The sequence below is a fragment of the Mesoplodon densirostris genome, chromosome 16 (assembly GCF_025265405.1).
Source record: "Mesoplodon densirostris isolate mMesDen1 chromosome 16, mMesDen1 primary haplotype, whole genome shotgun sequence".
Taxonomy (NCBI): domain Eukaryota; kingdom Metazoa; phylum Chordata; class Mammalia; order Artiodactyla; family Ziphiidae; genus Mesoplodon; species Mesoplodon densirostris.
The window spans coordinates 64669420-64693701 of record NC_082676.1 but is presented as its reverse complement, the minus strand read 5'-3'; the positions used below and the strand labels follow the sequence as shown (position 1 = coordinate 64693701).

Genomic DNA, 24282 nt, shown 5'->3' with positions numbered 1-24282 from the left:
TGAGAACAGTAGAATTCTTGACACATAACCATCCGTCCAAACCTGCCCTAAGACTTGACCAAACTCTAGCATAGCTTCTAGCAGCGTAAGGCCATAATGGCCCCAGCCCCCCATTAAAATGCCTGCCTGAGAAAGCTCAAAGCTGCCAGGAAAATTTACTGTTCATCCTAGCTAATGCCTGATGATGGGCCCCTAGCCTCCCTTTCTTAGAGCACTTACTAAAAAGGGCTTATAATTGTGAATGTGTCTCTTATAACCCAGAAGAAGATGATAACTCTTATAATCTGTCACTGACCTGAGAGCCATTCCCTTGAAATGTACTCATCAGGAGGGACAGGGCCTCTGTCTCCCTTCTCTGTGGGAGGATAGACGCCTCCTGCCTCCCACACCTGCCAGGTAGCAGACACACCTGCCCTAATTGCAGCTTCACTGACTGGCTCTTTGTGACTTTTCACTACACCCCCTCCCCAGCCCCCATTTTCCCTTTGAAACACCCAGTCACCTCTGCAGCACATCGGATGGAGGGCAGCTCTTTGCCCTGCTGTCCGTAGTTACCGAATAAAATCTGCTTTCACCACTTCATAATGTATGGCTGTGTATGTCTTTGACATGCTACATGTTTTGTTTTCTCTATATGTTTTTTATACTAAATATGTGTCACACACACAGAGGGGGCACGTCAGCAGCATATACTCCCATTTTTGAAACAAAACAAAACAAAACAAAACTCAAAACGTGTGAGGGACAGAAACCCTTGACCTGGGAGGCTGGACGGGGCGCTGGGCCGGAATTCGTGCTCCCGGGTACCGCGGCGCCGGCGCTGTCATGCTGAGGGCCCTCGCTCAGCCAGCCTCAGTTTTCCCACCGGAAACTCGAGGGCTCCCGGGTGTCCGCCCCGCGGTCCTCACCGCCCCCGTTGCCCCCGTGCCCCTGGCCCACAGGCGGGCTCCACGAGAGACCCGGGAAAACCGGAAGTTGGAATGGGGCAGCCGGACGGGAAACGCGGGCACACCGGCCAGGGTCCGGCAGCACCAGGACGACCCTTCGCCCTCGGCGGGACTGCCCCTCGGGGGCGCGGACGGCAGCGCGCAGGTAAGGGCGGCAGGGAGGTGCTGTGGAGGGGCGGGGCTAGGGAGGCGACAGCCAATCACCGGCGTCTCCCGTGGGGGGCGGGGCGCGGCAGTTGTTGCTTGGGAGACGCGCTCCCCGCATAGTTGCCCTGCGGGCTGCAGAGCTGGGGAGCGACGACTAGTGCGCGCGGGGCTCCTGGGCCTCCTGTGGCTCCGAACGCCTCCCCCTGCGTCCGCCTCGCATCAGGGGACGGGGCCGCAGGGTTGCCTCCACGCTTCCGTCGGTGAGCGGGCCGCCGGGCACCTGAACTCTCACTACCTGGTCTCCAGCGGCCCTGGGAGTTCTGTTATTTTTCTTCAAAATTTGTTTTATTTCAGGGGTTCCACCTACCTAACACTTGTACTGGCTTCCTTTTCTTCTTTTTCAATGGTTAACATTTGCTCTGCTGTTTACTTGATTATTCCTATTTTTCTTGGCTTCTCTTACATTCCTTTATTTGCCCCTATCGTCTCTCCTTCCTAAGGCTAAATCTGCATTTCCCTGTCTCCAGCCTTGTTTAACGGTGTTCATTAGCACACGTTTGGTTTTATTTTTCTTACATCAGATGATTCTTTTTTCTAGTTTTTATTATTCTGGCTGCTTTTTTGTAAGGTCCTCTTTAAGACCTGAATCAGCTAGCAGGCCAGTCTGAGGGTAGATCACGATTTATTTACTAAAGGTGGCATATTCTTTCTTACTCAAGCTCACTGAAGCCGCAGGATAGTGGAGTTGGCTTTTGTTGAGTGTTTCCCTTGCATGAAGCTTTGATAAGCGCCTTGTAAACAGGCTCCTGAGGTAAGTACGTCTCTAACCTGGTGGCCTGTGAGCGGGACAACAGATGTTTTCTGCTGGAATTGTATGGAGTTCTTTGTTTTGTTTTGTTTTTAGTTAGCAACATTCAAAAGTCAGGATATTTCACATAGAAATTGAATTCTTTTTTGGCTTCTCTTGAAAAAGCCTCATGCTTGGGCAATACTGAGCCCCCAACCGCCCCCTTTAAAAAAAATATGGGGCTTCCCTGGTGGCGCAGTGGTTGAGAGTCCGCCTGCTGATGCAGGGGACACAGGTTCGTGCCCTGGGCTGGGAAGATCCCACATGCCGTGGAGCGGCTGGGCCCGTGAGCCATGGCCGCTGAGCCTGCTCGTCCGGAGCCTGTGCTCTGCAACGGGAGAGGCCACGACAGTGAGAGGCCCGCGTAACGCAAAAAAAAAAAAAAAAAAAAAAAAAAAAAAAAAATATGGTTTCTTGAGGCCCCTGAAGTCCCTCCCACTCCGGTCTTACACCCACGGCACTGGTGGCTTATGGTACTGTCTGGTTGCTGAAGGCATTTAGGTTTTTGATCTCTACTTATTGACTCACCCTGCCCTGGTCTGAAGTCTTTCGGAGACTGCAATTCCCACAAAGCAAATATCAATAATCCTTCCTCCTAGACCTGCTTAGGCCTGGAGCCAGCCCTAGAAGGGTTTCCTCTCATTTCCAAGAAGGAGCTAATATCTATCACATAGCAGATGCTCAATAAATATTTTCTGGGGCTTCCCTGGTGGTGCAGTGGTTGAGAGTCCGCCTGCTGATGCAGGGGACACGGGTTCGTGCCCCGGTCCGGGAAGATCCCACATGCCATGGAGCAGCTGGGCCCGTGAGCATGGCCGCTGGGCCTGCGCGTCCGGAGCCTGTGCTCTGCAATGGGAGAGGCCACAACAGTGAGAGGCCCGCATACCGCAAAAAAAAAAAAAAAAAAAAAAAAAATTATATATATATATATATAATTTTTTTTTTTCTGAACAGTTAAATAAATGTTGAGACTTCTTTTGGTCTAACTTAGGTGATCCCATGGTGGGATCCAAACCTCTGGGCTTCCTCAGTATCCCTGAACTGTAGCCCCTTTTGTCTGGTAGAGAAACGTTTGCCCAGGAATCAGGACACACCTTTTCTTTCTGGACTTGGTGCAGTCCTGGGACTGCCATGTGTGAGATGGTCCACCTCAGGTTGAGTTCCTTTACTCTGGACACTGGCTTGACACAGTCTGGCTCCCAGACTGTGCATTTCATCTTTTCCAGGGCCCCCTGTGGCTTTTTCTCATTTTATAATTCTCTCTGTTTTAAAAACAGTATTGACTTTTTTTTTTTTTTTTTTTTTTTTTTTTTTTGCTGTACGTGGGCCTCTCACTGCTGTGGCCTCTCCCGTTGCGGAGCACAGGCTCCGGACACACAGGCTCCGCGGCCATGGCTCGCGGGCCCAGCCGCTCCGCGGCATGCGGGATCCCCCGGGATCGGGGCACGAACCCGTGTCCCCTGCATCGGCAGGCGGACTCTCAACCACTGCGCCACCAGGGAGGCCCCAGTATTGACTTTTGATACAACTTTGTTCATCTCTCTTTACCTTGAGGATTAAAACACCTGGAAATACTGACCAGAGCTAAACCCTGGGGGTAATTTTTCTTTCATCAAAGTGATAGTAGAATCAATAAGAATTCTAGGACTCCTAAAACAAATTGAGCTCCAAAAGCAGAGTTGCAAACACAAAATGCTGCAAGGGCCAAGTGGAGAACCAAAGGTAGCACCCTGAGATCAGGCCTGGAATGGGAGGAATATGGGTCCAGGGTTGCTCTGGTTGTTCTGGTTTCTCAAGAAAATCAATTTTATGGGAACTCTCCTCATTTTAACTTTTTATAAGTTTATTTATTTATGGCTGCGTTGGGTCTTCGTTGCTGCGCGCAGACTTTCCCTAGTTGTGGTGAGTGGGGGCTACCCTTCATTGTGGTGCTCTGGCTTCTCACTGCAGTGGCTTCTCTTTGTTGTGGAGCGCAGGCTGTAGGCGGGCGGGCTTCAGTAGTTGTGGTACGCTGGCTCAGTAGTTGTGGCTCATGGGCTCTAAAGCTCAGGCTCAGTAGTTGTGGCGCACGGGCTTAGTTGCTCCGAGGCATGTGGGATCTTCCTGGGCCAGGGCTCTGAACCCGTGTCCCCTGCATTGGCAGGCGAATTCTTAACCACTGCGCCACCAGGGAAGTCCTGGAACCCTCCTAATTTTCTAAGCGTTGGGAACTAAGTTTAAAAAAAATTGAACCCTTGTGAGTGCACACAGCACACCGATGGGGTGGTACAAGGGCCAGTGGTGCCTGTCTTCCTGGGTGAAGTGGATGCATCTCAGAGAACTCTGATAGGCCGAAGGCAGGGGGCCTGGGAACGTTTCCAGCAGGAATCTTCCTGGAATCTGACTACAGGGCTGGCCCTCACCCCTTTCCTGACACTCACCTCCTGTGCCCTGTTAAGGAGAAATGGGTGCCTTGCCCCAGGGAGTGAAGCACAGTCTCTGTTCTCCCGTTTTGGGAGCCTTAGTTCTCAGGGTCTGAAGGGAAGACAGAAGCTGAGAGGTGGACTATGAAGCCACCAGGGATGTCTGAGGGTTTGGGACCCCATGCATGGCTGGGTCAGACCCCTTTGTCACCTCTATCCCTAGCCTTGAGAGGGAGCTGGTCGGGGGCGGGGGGAGGGCGGCGTCTGGAAAAATCAGATTGATGCCACATCTTTCCAAAGTGTGAGACATGGGTGTAGGGGTGGGTACTGAGGAGTTCCCAGGTCTCTTCGTTTCCTAAGTTTGCTCTTAGGGAGAGAGAACTCCATGCCAGTCTTGGCGGGAACCCAGAGGAACTGCTGACTGGTCTGGGAGCCTTAAATGAAATCCAGGGACGTCTCCACGGAGACACCCATAAGACTTTCAGAAGCTCTGTGTACTGAAAAGAACCACCATGTCCCTCCACTCGGCAAAGTGTCCTTCGTCCTGTAACGACAGCTGCAATTTGAAACGTCAAATATCAAAATCCTTACACAAAATATATTTTCCCACTTTGGCGCTCCTGCTTGGCTGGTGTCACGAGTACGTGCCAGGTAAAGCGATCGTGAGCCGGCAACGCGGATCTGGGAGTCACCTCCCGGCCGAGAGCAGGTGCAGCCGGCCTCGGGACCCCAGACCCGGAACCCTCCAAGCTGGGAACGCTGTAGGGCTGCAGCTGCGCGGGGAACGGGATCTGGGAGGGACTTCCTGTTGTCCCTAATCCCAGTCTCCACCCGGCTCCCCGCGCCCGGTGCAGGTTGCGGAGACTCCCTTCCCCGGGGGAGGGGGCTCCGCCGCCCGAGGTGACCCCTCCGCCTCCACCTCGGTGAGAGCGGGGCTGGGAGGGCGCCTGGATCCCGAGACCCGCGCGGGTGGCCAGCTGGCAGGAGGGGACGGGGTCAAAGGTGGAAGGCTACGGGCTGGCAGGGAGAGGAGGCCTGGACCCGGGTTCGGAAAGAGGAAGGACATCGTCTGTGCGGGACCGTGAGCAGGATGGACACCCGGCCCGGGCGGGTGGTTGCAGCCGCAGGGAGGGCTGCTGAGAGCGGGCAGCTCAATTTCTGGATCCCAGGCGGGACCGAGTCAGGTCGAGCGCAGGGTGTGTGTGTGTGTCTGGGCCCGGGAGACGGCGGGGCCTGTGTTCCTTCGCGGAGCTGGCTGTGGTGGGCGGGGCCCCACTCAGCACCTGTTTCGTAGGATCTCTGCAGACCTTTCGGCTCCTGATGACAGGAGATTCAGGTTTCAAGTCACCCCGGTTTTCCTTAACCCAGTTGCTCTGAGATTCTTGCTTCAACGATAAACGGGATAATACAAAATAACATTCTGTCAAAGAGAGGGACCAAAAAACAGCATAGAGAGTGAGACCGTTGGAGAGCGTCTCGGAGGCTTTATTTCTCATTGGGACCAGGGATGAATCTGGTCCGGCGTGGGAATTTGGGGGGCTTCAGGGATGTCCAGGCGACACTGGCTGATTTCCTTCTGCTCCTCTAGGCTCCTGGCCAGAAGCTGGAGGGGACTTGGCCAACAAGACCAAGAAACGACTCAGCTGAGCTTTGTAGCTCTGAGACAGAAAATGTCTGCGGATGGTGGAGGCGTCCGTGCTACCCAGGACAAGGAGAGAGCCCAAGAGGTATGGATGGGGTGCTGGGTGAGGGAGGCATGCACTGGAAGGAACTGGAGTGGAAGGGGATTTTCAAGGCAGGGCATTTGGACCAATGGAGGAGTTAGACTCACCATGGGAGCAGGGCTGGTAGATGCGGTGGGGGGATGTTGAAGAGAAGGTGGTATGATGGGAAATACCTTCCACCTGGGAATCGACTTCTATGGGACTGCTTTGCTTTGCCTGGTGAATTCGGTAGTGAGCAGACCAAAGGCTACACGAGATAGTAAGGGGGCTGCATAGGGGTCCTGTGGGTGGGGTTTGCTCTCTGAACAGTGGTCAGCATATGGGCAAGCCTCAGTCTACCCTCTACTCCCCTCTGCCAGGGCCCACACCTCCTCTCTCTCTGGGTCTGAGCACATAGCCCTTCCTGTACCTGTTGCCTGTGTGTGCGTAGTTACGACTTGCGGGGAGACCAGGGTCACCAAGCTTGGGACTGGGGGAACATGAGTCAGCTGCAGCGGGATGTGCGACCTTGGGCAGGTCGCTTGGCCTCTGGGAACCAGGTGTGTCATCTATAAAATGCGGATCATGTGCCTGCCATTCCCACCTGTCTTGCCAGGTGGTTGGGAGGCTCAGAGAAGATAATAGGCACGAGAGGCCTCCGTGAGCAGCTATCAGCCTGTAGGTGCTCATTATTGTAACATATCAAACACCACCACCCACAGCAACCAGAACCTAGGTCAGAGAAACCTGGAAATCCTCAGCTCCGATTTCCAGTGGCTGTAAGTTCAAGTACAAATCAAGTGTCAGTTCCGTTTTCATACCATAGAAGCACAAAGAATTTTTACCGCAGTTCAGTTTCCCTTCCATAATGCCTTTGTAACACCCAGTAGGCCTCACATGTCCACAACATTCTCTGCTGATGTTGGATTCTGTCAGCTCACACAGTAGAGTAATAGTAATAATTACCAGCACTGCTCTTTGTTTATCCAGAACTTTCTGGAGTGGAGAGCTCTTTCTCACGTGTTATCCGTGTGGAGGCAGAGCAGCTGAGTCTCAGAGGCCGCCTGGCCTGTGTGGCTCCCAGGAACTTTGACTCCTGGCCTGAGGGTCTTATATACTGAGGTGGGTGGGGAGGTGGAGGGATAGGTTTGAGTTCCCAGCAGAAGGCTGGCTGGTGCCCAGTGCTATGGGTGGTGATGATGAGGCCTCACTAGGGCCTCCCAGTGCAAAGGGAAGTGACGTTCCCAGTGCTCTGCTCTGCTCAGGACTGAAAAGTCTGGTAAGCGGTGGTTCTGGATTCCAGCCCCGGTAGCCTGACTCAAAAGCTTGCTCCTCACCTCCCAGAGGGCTGGGGCAGAGGCGGCTATGAAGAGGGGAGGGAGGACCCTGGCAGTCCCATTGTGGGGGACAGTGTTAAAGGGGGTGAGCCTGAGAGGAGTTTCCCTTCCATCAGACCTAGGTGGGTGCAAGGCCTCAGTACGGTTAGAAGTAGGCTTGGACTTATTTTTTCCAAATCAGAAACTGCCAACTGCTCTGACCAATTGAGTTAGGACTGAAATGGCCCAAGGCCACATGTCTTCCTGTCACTTTCAAGAAGTTATGGCCCTGGCGGTGACTTGTGAGTCCGATACACTTGAGTTCGAGTCCTGGCCGAGTCACTCCAAGCTCTGTGACCTTGGACCATTGTCTGATCTCAGAGCCTGGGGATGTGAGTTTCCTGTCTGCTGTAACAAAGGACCACAAACTGGGTGGCTTAAAACAACCGGCATTTATTCTCTCACACTTTGGAGGCCAGAACCCCAAAATCAAGGGGTCGGCAGGGCCCCCTCCCAAGGCTCTAGGGGAGGATCCTTCCTGCCTCTCAGCTTCTGGTGGCTCCAGGTGTCCCTTGGTTTGTGACAGCATCGCTCCAGCCTCTGCTTCCGTCTTCACGTGGCTTCTCCTCTGTTTCTGTGTCCTCTCCTCTTTTTTTTTTGGCTGCCGCGTGGCTTGTGGGATCCTAGTTCCCCGACCAGGGATAGAACCTGGGCCCTCGGCAGTGAAAGCGGGAGTCCTAACTACTGGACTGCCAGGGAAGCCCCTGTGTCCTCTCCTCTTATATGGACACCAGTCATTGGATTCAGGGCCCAACCTGAATCCAGGATTATTTCATCTCAAGATCCATAACTACATCTGCAAAGACCTTTTTTCCAAATAAGGTCACATTCTGAGGTTCCTAGTAGACATGAATTTTGAGGGTACACTATTCAACCCAGCCAGCTACACTCAGTTTCCTCATATATTAAAAGAATAACAATCCACACTCCTGTGGGAGGTGTGAGGCTCGAATTGGGAAGAGGCATCTGCCCTGTGGGCACCCAGCAGGGCCTTGATGAGCCTCCCCTCCTTCCCTCACTGTCTTGCCTCACAGGGGTGAACCACGGATGTGCAGGTCTTAGGGACGGAGACGGAAGCAGGGCCAGCCTTGCATCTGGGTGTGCGTTCTGCCACCCTCGGTGTCTGCCTCTGCAGGTCCCCGAGCGTGGAGTTCTGCTATGTTTCCCATTCTCTGTCCCAGTGCTGATGGGGCTGTTATTTCTAGACTCCAGGTCATGGGCATTCTTGTCAAGAAATGCTTTCCGAGTCAGAGGGGACAGTGCTGTTGGGAGCCGCTCAGGAGTCACCCCACATCAAGATGGAGCCGGAAGAGCCGCACCCTGAGGGGGCATCACAGGAGGCCAGAGCTCAAGGAGTACGGGGCTGGGTGCCCCTAAGCCAGGGCTCTAAGGAGAAAGCGCATTTCCTGCCTGGTGGAGGTGAGGATGGGGATGTGGAGAGAGGCACTTTCCCAGGTGGACGCTCAGCCCGGGTGGGGAGACCCTGATATCTGCCCCACCTGCCCCTTGGAGGCCACCCCTGCTCACCCTCAGAGCCCACTGACCCTCTTCTTGGATCAGGTCGGGGGTGGAGTTGGAGGCACTGTGGGTGTCCCTGGTGGGTCTGGCATGAGCTCACTGTGGGGAGTGGGAGGGCCAAGTGGGACGAGGTGGCCGCCCTGAGGACCTCTCTCCTCTCTCAGCCCTCCCCTCCCCCCAGATCCCTGTGCTCTCTCACGAGGGGAGGACCAGAGACCGGCGGATGGCTGCGGCGCTCCTCACTGCCTGGTCCCAGGTGAGTGTCCCCATCCAGAGCTGGAGCCGAAGGATATGGAGGGACAGCGTCTCTGAATTGTCCTCCGGATCTGAGTGCTGGACCTGAGGGTGGGGACTGGAGGTCCTGAGCTTTGGCAGTGGTGCCGAAAAGAAGGATCCTTGTTTTCGTCTCTTATTTTCTGCTGTACACAAGCGCTTTGTTCTTGCCCCCAGAAGCCTTCCTTGGGCAACTGTCCTGCTTCACCATCATACCCGAGGGCCAGCCTCACTTTAGTCAGCAGGATGGGAGTCGGGGTCTTGCCCTTGTCCTGGCACCACCGTGCCCCTCCACCATGTCCTGGCATGTCCTAGAGAGTGGGCATTTCATGTTGTTTCAGATGCCAGTGACCTTTGAGGACGTGGCTGTGTACCTCTCCCGGGAGGAGTGGGGGCGGCTGGACCACACACAGCAGAGCTTCTACAGGGATATCCTGCAGAAGAGGAATGGGCTGTCCTTGGGTAAGGGCTCACTCGTGCTGGGGTGCTGCTTCCTGAGGCCCTGGGAAGTCAGCGGTGGGGCCTATCTGCCATCACCTCCTCCTCCCTTTCCAGGGCTTGAACCCCCTCTTGTGGTTCATCCAGACCTCGCTGTACTATAGAAGCTTCCTAGTGATGGATGTGTTCTGGTCGGTGCTGATATGGTAGCCATGAGCCATATGTGGCTATTGACCCCTAGAAATGCAGCTAGGGCAACTGAGTTCTTTGTTTTATCTCATTTTAATCAGCTCAGATTTGAATTGAAATAGCCACACGGGGCTAGCGGCTGCTGTGCTGGACAGTGCCGACCTAGAGACTGTGCTTCTCTCCAGTTCTTCCCTAGCTTATTCCAGTAGTTCCCCCGCTTCCAAGCCCAGCTTCAGAGGTATCTGACCAGAAAGCCTGGCTCTGGGCTGGGCTGCTAGCCCAGGGGATGGGGAACAGTGCCAGCTAATCCCTCCAGGCCTTTGACTCTGAGCTGTCACATCCACCCCAGGGCCGTGTCCTCTTCTCAGAGGGGCCTTGGCTCCCTTGGGTTTTCTCATGGTAAGCAGTAAAGTCCCAGGGCTTTGATTCCTCAGTTTCAGGCTCTAGTTTTCATGGCAGACTTTTATGAGGGCTTATGGAAAAATCAGCATTCATTCATTCATTGTCATTCATTCGGTCATTCAGTCTGTTTGTCAGTGCACATCTGTTGCACACCTGCTAGTCCAGGTGGAGCCAGGATCTTGGTAATTCCACCCTCTGACTTTGATGGTGGGCCAAGACCCCTGCTGTCCCTGGTGGGCCCCAGGATCACAGCAGCTGCTGTGCTCACACCTTTAATTATCTCTGGTTTGCTCACCACCCATTGTTAGCACTCTCCGGGGCCCAGGCCAGCAGGTCCAGGCAAGTCCTGGGAGATCAGAGGGAACCAGCATCCACTCCACAGCCCCATAGCAGGCCTCGCAAATGCCCTAAAGCACCCAGTTGGTCCAAACATTCCTTCCCTCCCATGGGGCTTGGATCAGGGCATGGAGGCCAGGGCCCCTCTGCTCTCTTCCTGACTTGACCAGAATTCCCAGGCCCTCACCCTGGGGTACTTGGCAAATGGGCCTTTGGTCCTTGACTTCTGGGTGGTCAGTGTCCCTGGCCCTCTTATCGCAGGCCCTCCCACTTGGCCTCTCTTTGCCCACTGCCCCTCCCCCAGGAGCCCTTTTTGCCTGTGATCCTGGGAAGGTGCAGGTGCAGGATAGGAAGACTGCATCTGGTTTCTGACATTGCTGGACTCACTGCTGGGGACAGTGTGACATAGAGGTGGCCAGCAGCTGACCTTGCCCAGCTCTGAGAAGAGTGTGCCTGTAGGTTGCCCCGGAGTGTGCATCCTGAGAGGGCATGGCCATCTGCCCCCAGTGACTGTTGAGCTCACTTGGTTTTGCCCCGTGTTTGCAGAGCTGCATCCCCTCTTCTTTTGCTCCATCATCTCTCCGGGGAGGTGGGGGTGGTTTCTCCTTGCTGTGCAGCCCGAAAGGCCCTGACTGAGCACAGCATCTCTTCCCAAGCAGGGTTTCCCTTCAGCAGGCCTTTCTGGGCCTCTCAAGTGCAGGGCAGGGGCGAGGCCTCAGGATCCTGCCAGCAGATGGGAGATGAGGAGGAGGAGAAGAGAGGTGCGTGCAGAGGTGACAGGTGGGCGGGGCAGTAGGGTCGTGGCTGTCACTCCCAGGTGCCCCATGTCAGCGCGGGCTGTTTCCTGTGGGGTGCAGACACACAGCCCCTCCTGGGGCAGGGCCGCCAGCCCTCCCTCCTGTGTGGAGGGTGGCTCTTGCTTCCAGGCTTCCCAGCAGGTCCTTGCCCTAATTTCTAGCTCCACAATTCCCCCGGGGCCCTCATGAAAGCCTCTGCCTTGCTGGAATCCCTCTTTATCCAGGAGCCGTGGAGGTGGGCAAGGAGGAGCTAGCCCCGTCCCTGGGAGCCCCTGGGGATATGAAGTCCTTCAAAAGCAGGGTGGGGAGAGCCCAGGGGGACGCCCCACGGTGTGGGCAGCGAGCGGCCGGCGGCCAGAGCTCAGGGCCAGCCAAGGACGATGTGCAGCCGGGTCCTGCGGTGGAGGCACAGTCGGAACCAGCCCCGCCTGACATCGGCATCCCGAAAGCCCAGGAGGGCCGCTTCCCAGAGCAACCCAGAGAGGGGGAGACGACCGCCCCTGAGAGCAGCGAGGAGGGCCTGGCCCCTGACGGCGACGCCGGCAAGAAGACCTACAAGTGCGAGCAGTGCGGCAAGGCCTTCAGCTGGCACTCGCACTTGGTGACGCACCGGCGCACGCACACGGGCGAGAAGCCCTACGCCTGCACGGACTGCGGCAAGCGCTTCGGCCGCAGCTCGCACCTCATCCAGCACCAGATCATCCACACCGGCGAGAAGCCCTACACCTGCCCGTCCTGCTGGAAGAGCTTTAGCCACCACTCGACGCTGATCCAGCACCAGCGCATCCACACAGGTGAGAAGCCCTACGTGTGCGACCGCTGCGCCAAGCGCTTCACCCGCCGCTCGGACTTGGTCACCCACCAGGGCACCCACACGGGCGCCAAGCCGCACAAATGCCCCATCTGCGGCAAGTGCTTCACGCAGAGCTCAGCCCTGGTCACCCACCAGCGCACACACACCGGGGTCAAGCCCTACCCGTGCCCTGAGTGCGGCAAGTGCTTCAGCCAGCGCTCCAACCTCATCGCCCACAACCGCACGCACACCGGCGAGAAGCCCTACCACTGCCTCGACTGCGGCAAGAGCTTCAGCCACAGCTCGCACCTCACTGCCCATCAGCGCACCCACCGCGGTGTCCGGCCCTACTCCTGCCCCCTGTGCGGCAAGAGCTTCAGCCGGCGCTCCAACCTGCACCGGCACGAGAAGATCCACACGGCGGGGCCCAAGGCCCTGGCCATGCTGATGCTGGGGGCAGCCGGGGCTCTGGCGGCGCCCCCTCCGGCCCCCACCTAGGAGGCTGAGAGACAGGGGCCTGCCCGGAGACAGGGAAGGAGGGGGATTGGAGCGGCGGCAGCTGCTGCGGGGGTGTGACCTGGGAGGCCCAGGAAGGGAGTTGGGGAGGTGCTGGCATGGGGGTGGGGCGCGGCAACACGGGAGCTCGGGTGAGGAGCAGGCATGCTCACTGCAAATTAAAGGCCTTGGAATTCGTGCGACAGTCTGTAGCGCTGTCTCGTGGGGCCCTGGAGGCTGACCCCGGACTTGGCAGGGGGAAGTGGGGGCTCCGGGGTCAACGCAGTGTCTCCTCACTCAGCCATCCCTATGTCATCCCTCTGGGGGCTTGGGCACCTTCCTCCCCAGCCATCACCTGGCTTGGACCCATTCCAGAGCCTATAGCAAAGGCTTCTGAGCACAAAGGTTTGCATACCTGAAGTCAGCTGGCCACTTCTGAAATTGTGGACCCGGTGGGGTGGTCTGCTGCTGTGGTCACTTGTCCCAGGCATTGCCCACTGAGCTCTGGACCCTCCCTGGGCTCTTCTCTTTGGGAGCCGGGAGGAGGGCCGAGCCAGCATGGAAATTCATGCTCAGTGTCTCCTGCCTTCCCTGTCTCCTGTCTCAGGCACTGGTGCCTGCATTTTGTGACTGGATGTTTTCACCTGCGTCCCTGGGGACCCAGCTGTAATCCAGTGAGGATTTCTCACTTAACAGGGACCCTGCCCCTCCTGGTCCTTTCTGAGGCTGCTGCCAGCTCCCTCTCCTACTTCTCACCTCCTTGGTCTCTTTGCACATGTCCTTTATAATTTGCCCTATCCGCCCCTGCCTGGCTGTTTTACTCCTGGCCTTCTGGTTTTTTAGCTCTGAAGCTTCCCATTCTCTACGTTTCCCCCCCTCCCCGGGGAGGGGTGAGCTCAGCTTGCTTATTGTCCTAGGTTTGCAGCTCAGCTCTCACAATTACATTCAGTCTGACACCAAATGACCTTGAGGACGTCTGCATCAGGGAGGCTGTTGGGACCCCACCTGTCTCTGCAGATCACAGGGCCAGCAGGGCAGTCGCAGCCCCGGTTAGCTCCCAGCCAATAAGGGATGAAATGTCTTGAACAGGACAGCGGACTGAGAATAGTAATAATAGCTGCCAGTGTCAGCTGCCCTGTCAGGCGTGGGGCCAAGCACCATATATACGTTTCCTCAATGCTCTACAAGTCTAAGCAGTGGGTTTCACCTCAGTTTTATAGAGGAGGAAACAGACCAAGAAGTCCAATAACTTGTCCAAAGTCATTCAACCAGAGAGCTGGAAGCTGGGGCTCAGGTCCAGGGTTTTTATTTGTTTGTTTGTTTGTTTACTTGGTTGCACTGGGTCTTAGTTGTGGCTCACTGGCTCCTTAGTTGCAGCACATGGGCTCCTTAGTTGTGGCTGCAGGGCTTCTCAGTTGTGGCTCACTGGCTCCTTAGTTGTGGCATGTGAACTCCCAGTTGCAGCATGCATGTGGGATCTAGTTCCCTGACCAGGGATCGATCCTGGGACCCCTGCATTGGGAGTACGGAGTCCTATCCACTGTGCCACCAGGGAAGTCCCAGGATATTTAGGGAGTTCTAGACAATGCTATAAGACTAAGAAAATAATGAGTATAAATTCTGGAAATGAATATAAATTTTGTGGAAAGAAAATTTTCCCTTTTTACATCATAGAAAAATAAACTAAAGCTATCAGAAGGAAAGTACAATAAGGTGGTCAATTTCAATATAATTATATACAAATTATTTATCATCCATCAGCAATGCCCAATAGAATATATGGTAGGTGTGCTAGTTATTAATTTATTGTCCCTCAAACCCCCAGTACACCCTTTTTGTCCTGCTTTGTGGTAATGGAGCCGGATCCCATGGATGTTTTTCCTTTGCAAGCCAACTTGTTAATCTTTGTCAGTACAGGGTGAAGAACAATGTAAGGGCACACTGGAAAAAAGGGACTTTCAAGTTCCTTCTTCCTTGTTTAGTTTTCCACTGGGGCCAGTAAGGGGAGAAGAGGGAGCCCAGTAGCATCCACTTCAGTGGTCTTCTTAGAACAGCCTGGGCTCATCCCTTCCAGCAAGTAGTTCAAGCAAATGCAGGAAGGTGTACGTAGTAAACATCTGCAAATGGAAAAATGGAAACAATCTAAATATCCACGAGTAAGGGACTTTCAATGAAATATGGAACTTTCATGCTTTGGAATACTATGCACCTTGCACAACAGATGGATTTTGATAGACTTTTTTTTTTTAATATTTTTTGTCTCCACAAGGCATTACGGTAATCTGAGATGAACTTTTTAAAATTTATTTATTTATGGCTGCGTTGGATCTTCGTTTGCTGGGCGCGGGCTTCCTCTAGCTGTGTCGAGCGCAGGCTGCTCTTGTTGTGGTGCGTGGGCTTCTCACTGAGGTGGCTTCTCGTTGCGGAGCATGGGCTCTAGGTGCGCAGGCTTCAGTAGTTGTGGCTCGCGGGCTCTAGAGCGCAGGCTCAGTAGTTGTGGGGCTCCAGCTTAGTTGCTCCGCAACATGTGGGATCTTCCTGGACCAGGGCTCGAACCCGTGTCCCCTCCATTGGCAGGCGGATTCTTAACCACTGCGCCACCAGGGAAGTCCTCTTTGATAGACTTCTGAGCCAACAAAGATTCATTAAATAGAATGATTCCAGATTTACCTTAGAAATAATCATAGATGTAGAACTTAAGACTAAAATATTAATAGTGCTTATTTCTGAATGGCCTTATTAGGGATATTTTTAACTTTCAGTTATTTTAACCATCAGTTTTTCAACAAATATTGTGCCAGGCACAGTATTTAAGTTCTGGAAGTAGGGCAGTGAAAACAGTCTGATATCATGAAAATTATAGTCGAGTAGTGGGGGGCAAATATACAAATATGTCAGGTAGTGATAAAAGTTAGGAAGAAAAATAAGGCAGGGCAGAGGCAAGGCAGCGGGGGCCGGGTGCTGTTTACATAGGGTTAGGGAAAAACCACTTTGAGGGAGTGCCATGTGAGCTGAGTGAGGAAGCTAGCTTTGTGGATATGGATGCCTTTAAAATTTTCCGTACTTTATTTTCTTTCCTACACTAAGGATGCAATACTTGCATAATCAAACAACAACAACAACCACAAGAAAGGATTTTCTATTTCAGAAAAAGATCTGGAGCCTCATATCTCCAAGGGGAGTAAGAAGAGGGTGGGAGCAGGTCCAAATGCATAGAGCTTCCCCGACGCGGCCGGCCTGCTTTAGATTCTCCCCAGCCTGGAGAGCCCCGCTGTCCTTCAGTCAAATCTGCTGGTCGGGGTCAGCGTCCCCGACGGCCGCGTCCTGCCGAGAGACCCTAGCCGACCCTCGGGAACAGAGGATCGGCGCAGGAGGCTCCCCGCCCCTCACTGGACTGCATTTCCCAGCAAGCTCCGCGCCCTGCTAGAAGCGGCTAAAGACTATTTGGGTGGGTGCGGGACCCTAAAAGCTATAAACGAGTCTCCTAAGGCTGAGTTCCGGCTCCTGGACCACGGCCCCCTCAGCTCTCGACCCACTGTGTAGCGGAAAGAGCAGGGGACGGAAGGAAGAGTCCACGCCCGAGCATCCCTTGCGGAGGAGCAGGCGATTCACTCGTAGCTGGGCCCAGCGACGTCTCTGCCCAGCAGGCCAGCCTTGGCTTTTCCTTTTCACCCTTCACGGGCCAGGGGAACACAGGAAACTGAAAGACAAGGGGAGAGGGAGAAAGCGCGAATCTAGGGGCAGACCTCAGCCTGGGGGCATGGGTGTTGACCACATGACGTTACTGCCTTCTGATTGGCCATCCCTGGAAATTCTCACCGTTCATTGGTCACCCGTCAGGGAGAAGGCCGGTATAGTAGGCGAACGCCCTCCTGAGGAGAGTAGTTGGGCGGGCTTGTCTCGGCGTGAGGGCTGTGTCGTTTCCCGGCGAGCCCCGCGCGAATTTCCGGCGCTGAAACCTGGAGGCGGAAACTGGGAACGCCTGGGCGGCTGTGGGCGGTGTGAGTCCCGGGGGGCGGGACAGGCGACGCGGCCCGCCTGGCTCCGAGGTCGAGCGCAGGGCTCCGGGCGACCGGGGCCGGCGCCCGGAGGCAGAGGCCGAAGGGGGTGCGCACCTCAGGGAGGTGCAGGGGAGAAGCCTGGGGCGCCGCACCCGCTGCCCGCCCCTCCGCCTCTCATCTCTGCTCAGGCAAGGCTGCTGGGACCGAGCACGGGGCTCTGGCCGGGTCCGCGTTCCCGACTGCCGAGTCCTACTGAGCGACCCTGGTGAGTCCCTGGCTCTGTCCGAGCGGAGCCTTCTCCTCGGTCACTGGAGGATGAGCATGGAGAGCGTACCTTTCAGAATAAAGTAAATAAAGTGCTTAGTGTGTAGTAGAAAAGAATTGGAAACAACCTGAATGCCTCACTCGGGTGGGTATTCATTAAGAAACGAGTACATCCATACCGCGGAATCTCCCAGAGCGCCTGAAGCAGCACTGTTGGGTAGAAAAGCAAATGACAAAATAGTATTGCGGTAAGACCTGATTTATGTAAAAACACGCACAAAGCACTTTTCCCCCGGTTTCTATGGATATATTTCCATTAAATGAACAGGGAAAGATTTGGGAGGTCATATGTCAGACTGTTAATGGGGGTGCAGCCGCAGTGTGGAAGGGAGAGTTTCTCTTTTATGTATTTCTGTATTGTTTAACCCCCCCTTTTTATTACAATGGTTTGTATCACTTTTTTTGTTGAAACAAAAAGCAATTAAAAATACTCTAAAATATACACCTTTCAGGACTGTTGTGAAGAGAAGCAATAAGGTATAACTATGTCTCACGTTCATGTGTATCTGGATAAATGGCTCAGGATGGTGTCTGTGGGCCCTTTGCTGATACACTAGGGGCCAAAATTCGAGAAAAATACAGTACATGTATTGTATATTAAATAACGCCGCCAGCGCAATCTGGTACAACACTCAGTAATCAAAACATTAGTTTAAAAAAACATTTTTTTTGGCCGCACTGCACGGCTTGCGAGATCTTAGTTCCCCACCCAGGGATCGAACCCGGGGCCCCTAGCAGTGAAAGCGCGAAAGTCCTAACCACTGGACCGCCAGGAATTCCCAGTTTAAAAGAATTTTTTTTAATTGAAGAATAATATACAGAAATATACATCAGAAGTACAACTTGATAGATTTTTACAAACTGAACAAATACATTAATATTTCTCCCATAGAACATGTGAACATTTACATTAAGTGAGATAAATGGAGGTTATAAATATGCTCATCTCGTGTCAGTAGACCAGGTAGTGAAAACCTCGGAGTTTTGGATTTTGGAGCTGAGGATAAGGAGCCGCGGATCTGTATTGGTAGAAGAGAGTCATGTGAGCACGTCTTTATAGGGGAGCCTAAAATAGCCTTCAAGGCCAGGAAGAACGGGAGCTGGAGTCCCTGGATGTCCCTCAAGGCTGGTGATTGCTCATGTACCGCCCCCCTCCTGCTAATCTGCTCTTTTCCCAGGAGTGCCTGTCCAGATGCCAACCCAGCTGCCACTGGGGATCCCTCTGGGAGATTGAAGGCCCAGGTTGAGGCTGACCAGCCCTGAGCCTTAGGCCAGGGGAATGGCAGCCCCCCCAGAGCCTCAGGACCAGGCCCCTGGGGAGGGAGAAGGGCTTCTGATCGTGAAGGTAGAAGATTCCTCCTGGGAGCAGGACGCTGCCCAGCAAGAGGACAGCAGGGATTCAGAGGCGTGCCGCCAGCGCTTTCGGCAGTTCTGCTACGGGGATGCGGGCGGGCCCCACGAGGCCTTCAGCCAGCTCTGGGAGCTCTGCTGCCGCTGGCTGCGGCCCGAGCTGCGCACCAAGGAGCAGATCCTGGAGCTGCTGGTGCTGGAGCAGTTCCTGAGTGTGCTGCCCGTGGGCATCCAGGGCTGGGTATGCGAACGATGCCCAGGGAGTGGCGAGGAAGCTGTTGCCTTGGTGGAGGACCTGCAAAAGCAGCCAGTGAAAGCTTGGCCACAGGTGAGGGGCCCCTCCCGCATCCAGGGGCACCTGGATAGCACCTGGACTGAGGAGAGGTGGCCATCTCTATAGAGATGAGTCCTCCATGGGGCGGGGCGGGGGTTGGGGCTGGGGGAGGACATGGAGAGCCAGAGGGAGTGTCCACAGGAGCTTGTCATAATGTGGCCTTTCTGAAAGACACTGTCCAAGTGAATCTGGTTTCTTTTTGGTGGCTTTGGAGGGCAGCAGCAGGACCAAAGTGGGCATGCTCCAGGAAGGCAGGTTTTAGCTCCACAGGTTCTGCAAACATTTATTTGTGTTCTGCTCTAGGCCAGGCCCTGGGGATACAGTGATGTGCATAGTGAGAGCACCAAAGGGGGTGTGAGAAGGTAGAGCTGTCCCTGTGAACCCTGCTATCTTGTGGGGTGTTGGGTCCTTGACACTGGAAGTGTCTGGGGAGATGCTAATGTGTGGCGGGGGTGTGGGGTTCTGCCTTTGACAGGAAGGTCTCCCCCCACTGCCCCTTGCTAAGTGGCTCTTTGATTCTGGTCTTTGGGGGCTGGTTCTTGCCTCACGCTTGGTTGGGGAGTGTCCCTGGGCACATAGCACTGCCTGGTGTCACATTCTCATCTGGTCTTTCCTGGGGCCCTGTGTTGACCTTCTTCCCCACACCCAGCCTCCTGAGGGATGTGTCCTGTGTCTCCTTCCCAGGGATTAAACTCTGTCTCCCCCATCTGGTCTTGGTGCTGATGAGCATGTTGTGGTTCCTGCACAGGATGTGCCCTCAGAGGGGGCGGAACCTGAGGCTGCAGTCCAGGGATCACAGGCCCAGGGGCCTCCCCGGAAGGCACGGACACAAAGCCGGCCACCTGTACCCTGGGAGCAGCACGGCCATGGTGGTGAGTAAACTTGAACGTGGCAGAGTGGCTGGACAGGGGCCTGGGTCTTTCCTGGACGTTGCCCTGAAGGGAGCAAGTAGGGTATTTCTGTTCTGAGAAGGCAAGGTGTACGTGTGTGTGTGAAGGAGAGTGTGTGAGATCTCACTCCCGGCCTGGGCTGGCCTCTTGGAGGCTCCATTCTTTCCCTGCAGCCCAGCTTCCAGCTCTTCTTAAAGAGGGGAGCACCAGAGAGATGACAGATACCTGCTTTGCCTCTGGGGTGAGTAACCAGTTCCTTTGTCCCCTCTGATGCTGATGAGTCCCTGTAATGGGTCTTGCCTTCTCACCAAGGCCTCTTCCATCCATCCTTTTCTGGCCTGGACCTGTCCTGTTTCCCACCCCCCTTCCTGTCTCTGCCCATGACTGCCTGGGAGTCCTGAGCAGGGCAGCCCTGAGCTGGGTTTTCTCACCTCATTCCAGGGACCTGTGACATTTGGAGACATTCCCTTCTATTTCTCCCGGGAAGAATGGGGGTCCCTGGACCCTGCTCAGAGAGATCTCTTCTGGGACATAAAAAGGGAGAACTCCCAGAACATTGCCCTGGGTAAGCAGTGGGCACAGCGAGGGGCCTAGGGGTCCTTGGCTCTTTTGAGCTGGAGGCTCTCGCCTCCTTGGAGTCCCAGCAGCAACGGGTGGGCCCAGGCTGGCCCCACCCCTGCACACCCTGCTGGAATCCTCAGTCTTCCTCCCAAGTCCTGGCTTAGCTGGCTCCAAAGAGGGCTTTCCCTGCGTCTCTTTAAGAGCCCCCGGAGGTTTCGTTTGTGCTGGTGTTCACTTTTCTCTGCCTGTGATGGCATGGGCAACATGCCAGGACTGTGCTGAGCACGGGTACAGGCATTTTCTCATGGGATCCTCACAACCCACTGCATGAAAGCGTGTGCACGTTTATAGACGAGGGACCTGAGACTCAGAGAGGTTGAAGGACACTGAAGGGACGGAGCTGGGACTTCGTGCAAACGTGGTTGTGAGGCCCCCTCAGCCTGCCCGGTGAAGAGGCGCAGACAGACACCTGCTCACTAGAGGCCGCGCTGCTGGGTTTCTCTCCAGGTCAGGGCCTTCCTAAGCACTGTTTGGGGATCATCTCATTTAATCCGCGCAACCCAGTGGGACCAGCTAAGATCCCTCCCGATCCACTTCCGTTTGTTCTTGAGCTGAGAGGACAAGAGCTCGTGTAGCGAGAGGAACCATATTAGCTGAGCCCTGTGGTTCCTTGGTTGCTGATAACAAATGGTGAGGGTTGGGATCATTTACAGATGACCTCAATCTATGCATTTTTGGAGTTTGAATAGCCAGGGCTTGGGGTGGGACACTGGATCGCAGTGTGGGAAGGGGGCGTAGATTGGTTAGGCCTGTAGTTAGTAAATACCTCTGCTGGAGACGCCCAGCAAGCCCCTTGCCGCTTACTCTGAACGGTTTCTCTGTCGTCGTTTTCTCGTGTCCCCATTCCATGGAGGAGGAAGCTGAGGCTGGAGTTTGCTGGAGCCCAGGGCTGTCTGAACCTGAGCCCCAGGCGCTGGCCGGGAGCCTCGTTTCTGCCTCCCCTCAGCTCTGTCCCTGGAACCGCGTGGCACTGAAGAGGCCGCCTCCTCCCCGTTTGCAGGTTTGGGACTCACAAGCCACAGCGAGAGATCCCGGCTGGAGGAGGTGGTGACGGCGCTCCCGGGCCAGGCTGCTGGCGACGTGACCGTGTCCTGGAGGCTGGAGGAGGCCGAGGTCCGGCCGGGGGCACCCCGGGGGCGGGCAGCGGGGGCGCGGCGGGGGCGGCCGCCCACGCGCCGGCGGCAGTTCCGAGACCTGGCGGCCGAGAAGCCGCACAGCTGCGGCCAGTGCGGCAAGCGCTTCCGCTGGGGCTCCGACCTGGCTCGCCACCAGCGCACGCACACGGGCGAGAAGCCGCACAAGTGCCAGGAGTGCGACAAGAGCTTCCGCAGCTCCTCGGACCTGGTGCGCCACCAGGGCGTGCACACGGGCCAGAAGCCCTTCTCCTGCTCCGAGTGCGGCAAGAGCTTCAGCCGCAGTGCCTACCTGGCCGACCACCAGCGCATCCACACGGGCGAGAAGCCTTTCGGCTGCAGTGACTGCGGCAAGAGCTTCTCACTGCGCTCCTACCTGCTGGACCACCGGCGCGTGCACACAGGCGAGCGGCCCTTCGGCTGTGGCGAGTGCGACAAGAGCTTCAAGCAGCGCGCCCACCTCATCGCCCACCAGAGCCTGCACGCCAAGATGGCCCAGCCTGTGGGGTGAGGGCCGGAAGGGCGGCCCAGGCGGGGTCCCCACCCGGCCCAGTCCACCATCTCCGCTGCCGGCAGGACTGCAGGGTCCCCCACGCGCAGAACCCATCAGCCCTGCCCGCCTGGGGACCTTGCCAACGCCCCCCAGGCATGGAATCCCCTGTAACCTCGTGGCCATGCCCCTAACTGCTCTGGGGTTTTTCTTGCTCCCTGGTTTCCTGGAGCCCCGGCACATTCCAGGCTGGTGGCGTGAGCACAGGGGAGAAGCTGGGGCACAGGGATGTTTGAGGACTTGGGCAGGCCTGGGGTCTCCATCCCAGAACCCCTTCAGCCTTCCTTGGCCCCGTCGCTCTCTGTTCCCGGCCTTCTTGGCTGGTCCATGAGCTGGGCCTTCTGTCCTGCCATCCTGTGCCTTCCCACAGGGGGGAAGGCTAAGCCTTAGGGTGCTACTGGACTCTGGGAGGGTCAGTCAGCCCACACCCATGAGGACCTGGGTCCTGGGTGCGGCCACAGGGGCTTTCTGGCCTCCACCCCTTCCCATATCCAGACATTGACCGCTCTGCCCTGTCCCAGCAGCATGCAAGCTGCCTGCCTCTGCCCTCAGTCAGCTCGCCCCCAGCTGAGTTCCCAAGAGTCACCCTCTACCAGTCTGGGGAGGGTGGTATCAGCTCCGGGGACAGAGGCCAACTGTGCAGACCAAGAACAGGGCCAGCGGAGGCCCGCTGCCCCCGCTGCTCCCCAGTCTCCTGGAGTCTCGGGGTTTATGGTACTTAACACTAGCACTCCATCAGCACCTTGTCACTAACTCCTGAGGCGCTGTATTCCCTGCAGAAGGGCATTCACAGGGACAGACCACAGGCCCTCCCAAGCAGCTGGCCCAGCTGGCCTCAAAGGGCAGCAGAAAGGTTGAATAAACATGAAAACTTCCTCCAGGCTGTTCTTGTTCTTTAGGTGGCTGCTGGGGGTTGGGGGGACCTGGAATTCGTACCCCTGGGCCTCCTGGCCTGGTGGTCCTAGTGGCACGTGATGCTGGATTGTCATCAGGTGGAGCCACATTCTTGGCTTCCAGGTCACCTGGGCCCCAAGGGCTGCCATGAGCCTTGGGTCATTCATCCTGTCAGCTAGTGCCTGCCCTAGTCTGAGGACAGCTCAGGATGGGACAGCTGGTGGCACCCCTCCCTACTCATCAGGAGAGTGAGGGAGCTGACTGGGAGTGGGGTCTTTACGAGGCCACTCTCTCTCTCCCTTTGATGAAATGAGGAACCAGGCTCAGAGTCCGTGACTGGTCAGGGTGGTGGCTCATGCTGCCCGTAGAGGATCTGGAGCGCTAAGCTGGACCCTGTGCTCAAATCCCTTAGGGAGAGAGTGCTGCTGAGTCAAAATGGGCCATGCCCCATCCCCACCCAGCCTTTCACATCTGACCCAGCCCCCCCCAACCCAACCCCTGTCCCCAGGCTGGGCCCCGTGGAGCTGGTGGGCACGTGCTGAGAGCATCTTCTACCCCACCAAGTCCTTTCTGATTCACCAGGTGGTGGCCTCAGGGGCCACCTGAGTGGCGGTGGGGGTGGGCTGAGACAAGATGTTTTGTCCTGCAGTGTGTGTGTGCCAGCCTCTCTGCCCCCCATTTAACCCGGGCTTCATCCTGAGGTCACTGGACAGACCCCATTTCCCAGATGAAGCCGCCGGGGTCTCACTGGGCAGCTGAGTCCAGCCCGGGGTTTCTACCTCTGGGATGATGCCCTTCACTGCTCCCCATGCCCTCAGGCTGGCAGTTGTGTGTGTTTGTGCGTGCACACGTTTGGGTGCCCTGAATGAGTGAGCAGGGGTGATGGGTGGCGGGAGCAGTGCACACATTTCTTTGGTGCTGGTGGCTGGCTCAGAAGGGAGACACTGGCGTGTAACGAGATCAGATAGCAGGTGGGCCAGGAGCTAAGAATAGGATTGGATGCAGGCTCCTGGTGCAGGTGGGGGCGTTAGTGCCAGCCAGGAAGCAGCCTGCTGGAGTCAGGGAACAGAGCATGGCCTGGGGTTGTAGGGCCCAGAACGCAGGGTTCCAGGGCAGGGGACAGGGTCCAGCTCAGCTCATAAACAGAGCTGATAGGACGGGACTCAGGGAGAGGCCAAGGGTTGGGACCAAGAGCATTGGCACTGGGCCTGGGAGGTGAACTCTGTGCTCGGAGGGAACCCCCACATAGCCCCATGGCTTTCCTGGTGTCTGGGACCCTGCAGGTGGCCTCGCAGATGGCAGATGCTCGGGACAGCCTGGGAAGAAAGGTAGTCGGAGGCACTCCCTGACCCAGCCCAGCTGGCTCCCAGCTGAGCCCCACCCTGGCCCGACTCTGGCCTTGCCTCCCCAAGGTAAGTACAGTGGGCAGGGGCCAAGGGTGGCCCTGACACTCAGAAGTCCTGAGGTGTCAGCCTCTACACTCGCTGTCCTGGAGAGTGTGTTCCGGACCCGGACGCTGGGC

General features: G+C 56.0%; 2 protein-coding genes across 9 annotated transcripts; both read left to right on the top strand.

Annotated features, from left to right (window-relative positions):
• Positions 1-1012: 1012 nt before the first annotated feature.
• ZNF205 (zinc finger protein 205) lies at positions 1013-14322 on the top strand. 7 transcript variants are annotated; one of them, XM_060078866.1, is made up of 7 exons: positions 1013-1092; positions 5932-6070; positions 8628-8841; positions 9105-9196; positions 9555-9675; positions 11235-11339; positions 11600-14312. In XM_060078866.1, exons 2-7 carry the CDS (start codon positions 6014-6016, stop codon positions 12664-12666), a joined length of 1656 nt encoding a protein of 551 aa, XP_059934849.1. In that variant the 5' UTR covers positions 1013-1092; positions 5932-6013; the 3' UTR covers positions 12667-14312. The 7 variants fall into 7 exon arrangements, with proteins under 7 accessions (XP_059934849.1, XP_059934846.1, XP_059934848.1 ...); XM_060078863.1 differs by lacking the exon at positions 1013-1092 and adding an exon at positions 5163-5266; XM_060078865.1 differs by lacking the exon at positions 1013-1092 and adding an exon at positions 5163-5424.
• Positions 14323-15426: 1104 nt separating this feature from the next.
• Positions 15427-22742, top strand: ZNF213 (zinc finger protein 213). 2 transcript variants are annotated; one of them, XM_060078871.1, is made up of 6 exons: positions 15427-16929; positions 18167-18666; positions 19421-19544; positions 19736-19803; positions 20004-20127; positions 21184-22742. In XM_060078871.1, the coding sequence occupies exons 2-6, from the start codon at positions 18268-18270 to the stop codon at positions 21825-21827; spliced, it is 1359 nt and encodes a 452-aa protein (XP_059934854.1). In that variant the 5' UTR covers positions 15427-16929; positions 18167-18267; the 3' UTR covers positions 21828-22742. The 2 variants fall into 2 exon arrangements, with proteins under 2 accessions (XP_059934854.1, XP_059934853.1); XM_060078870.1 differs by having other exon boundaries at positions 15427-17176.
• The last annotated feature ends 1540 nt before the right edge of the window (positions 22743-24282 follow it).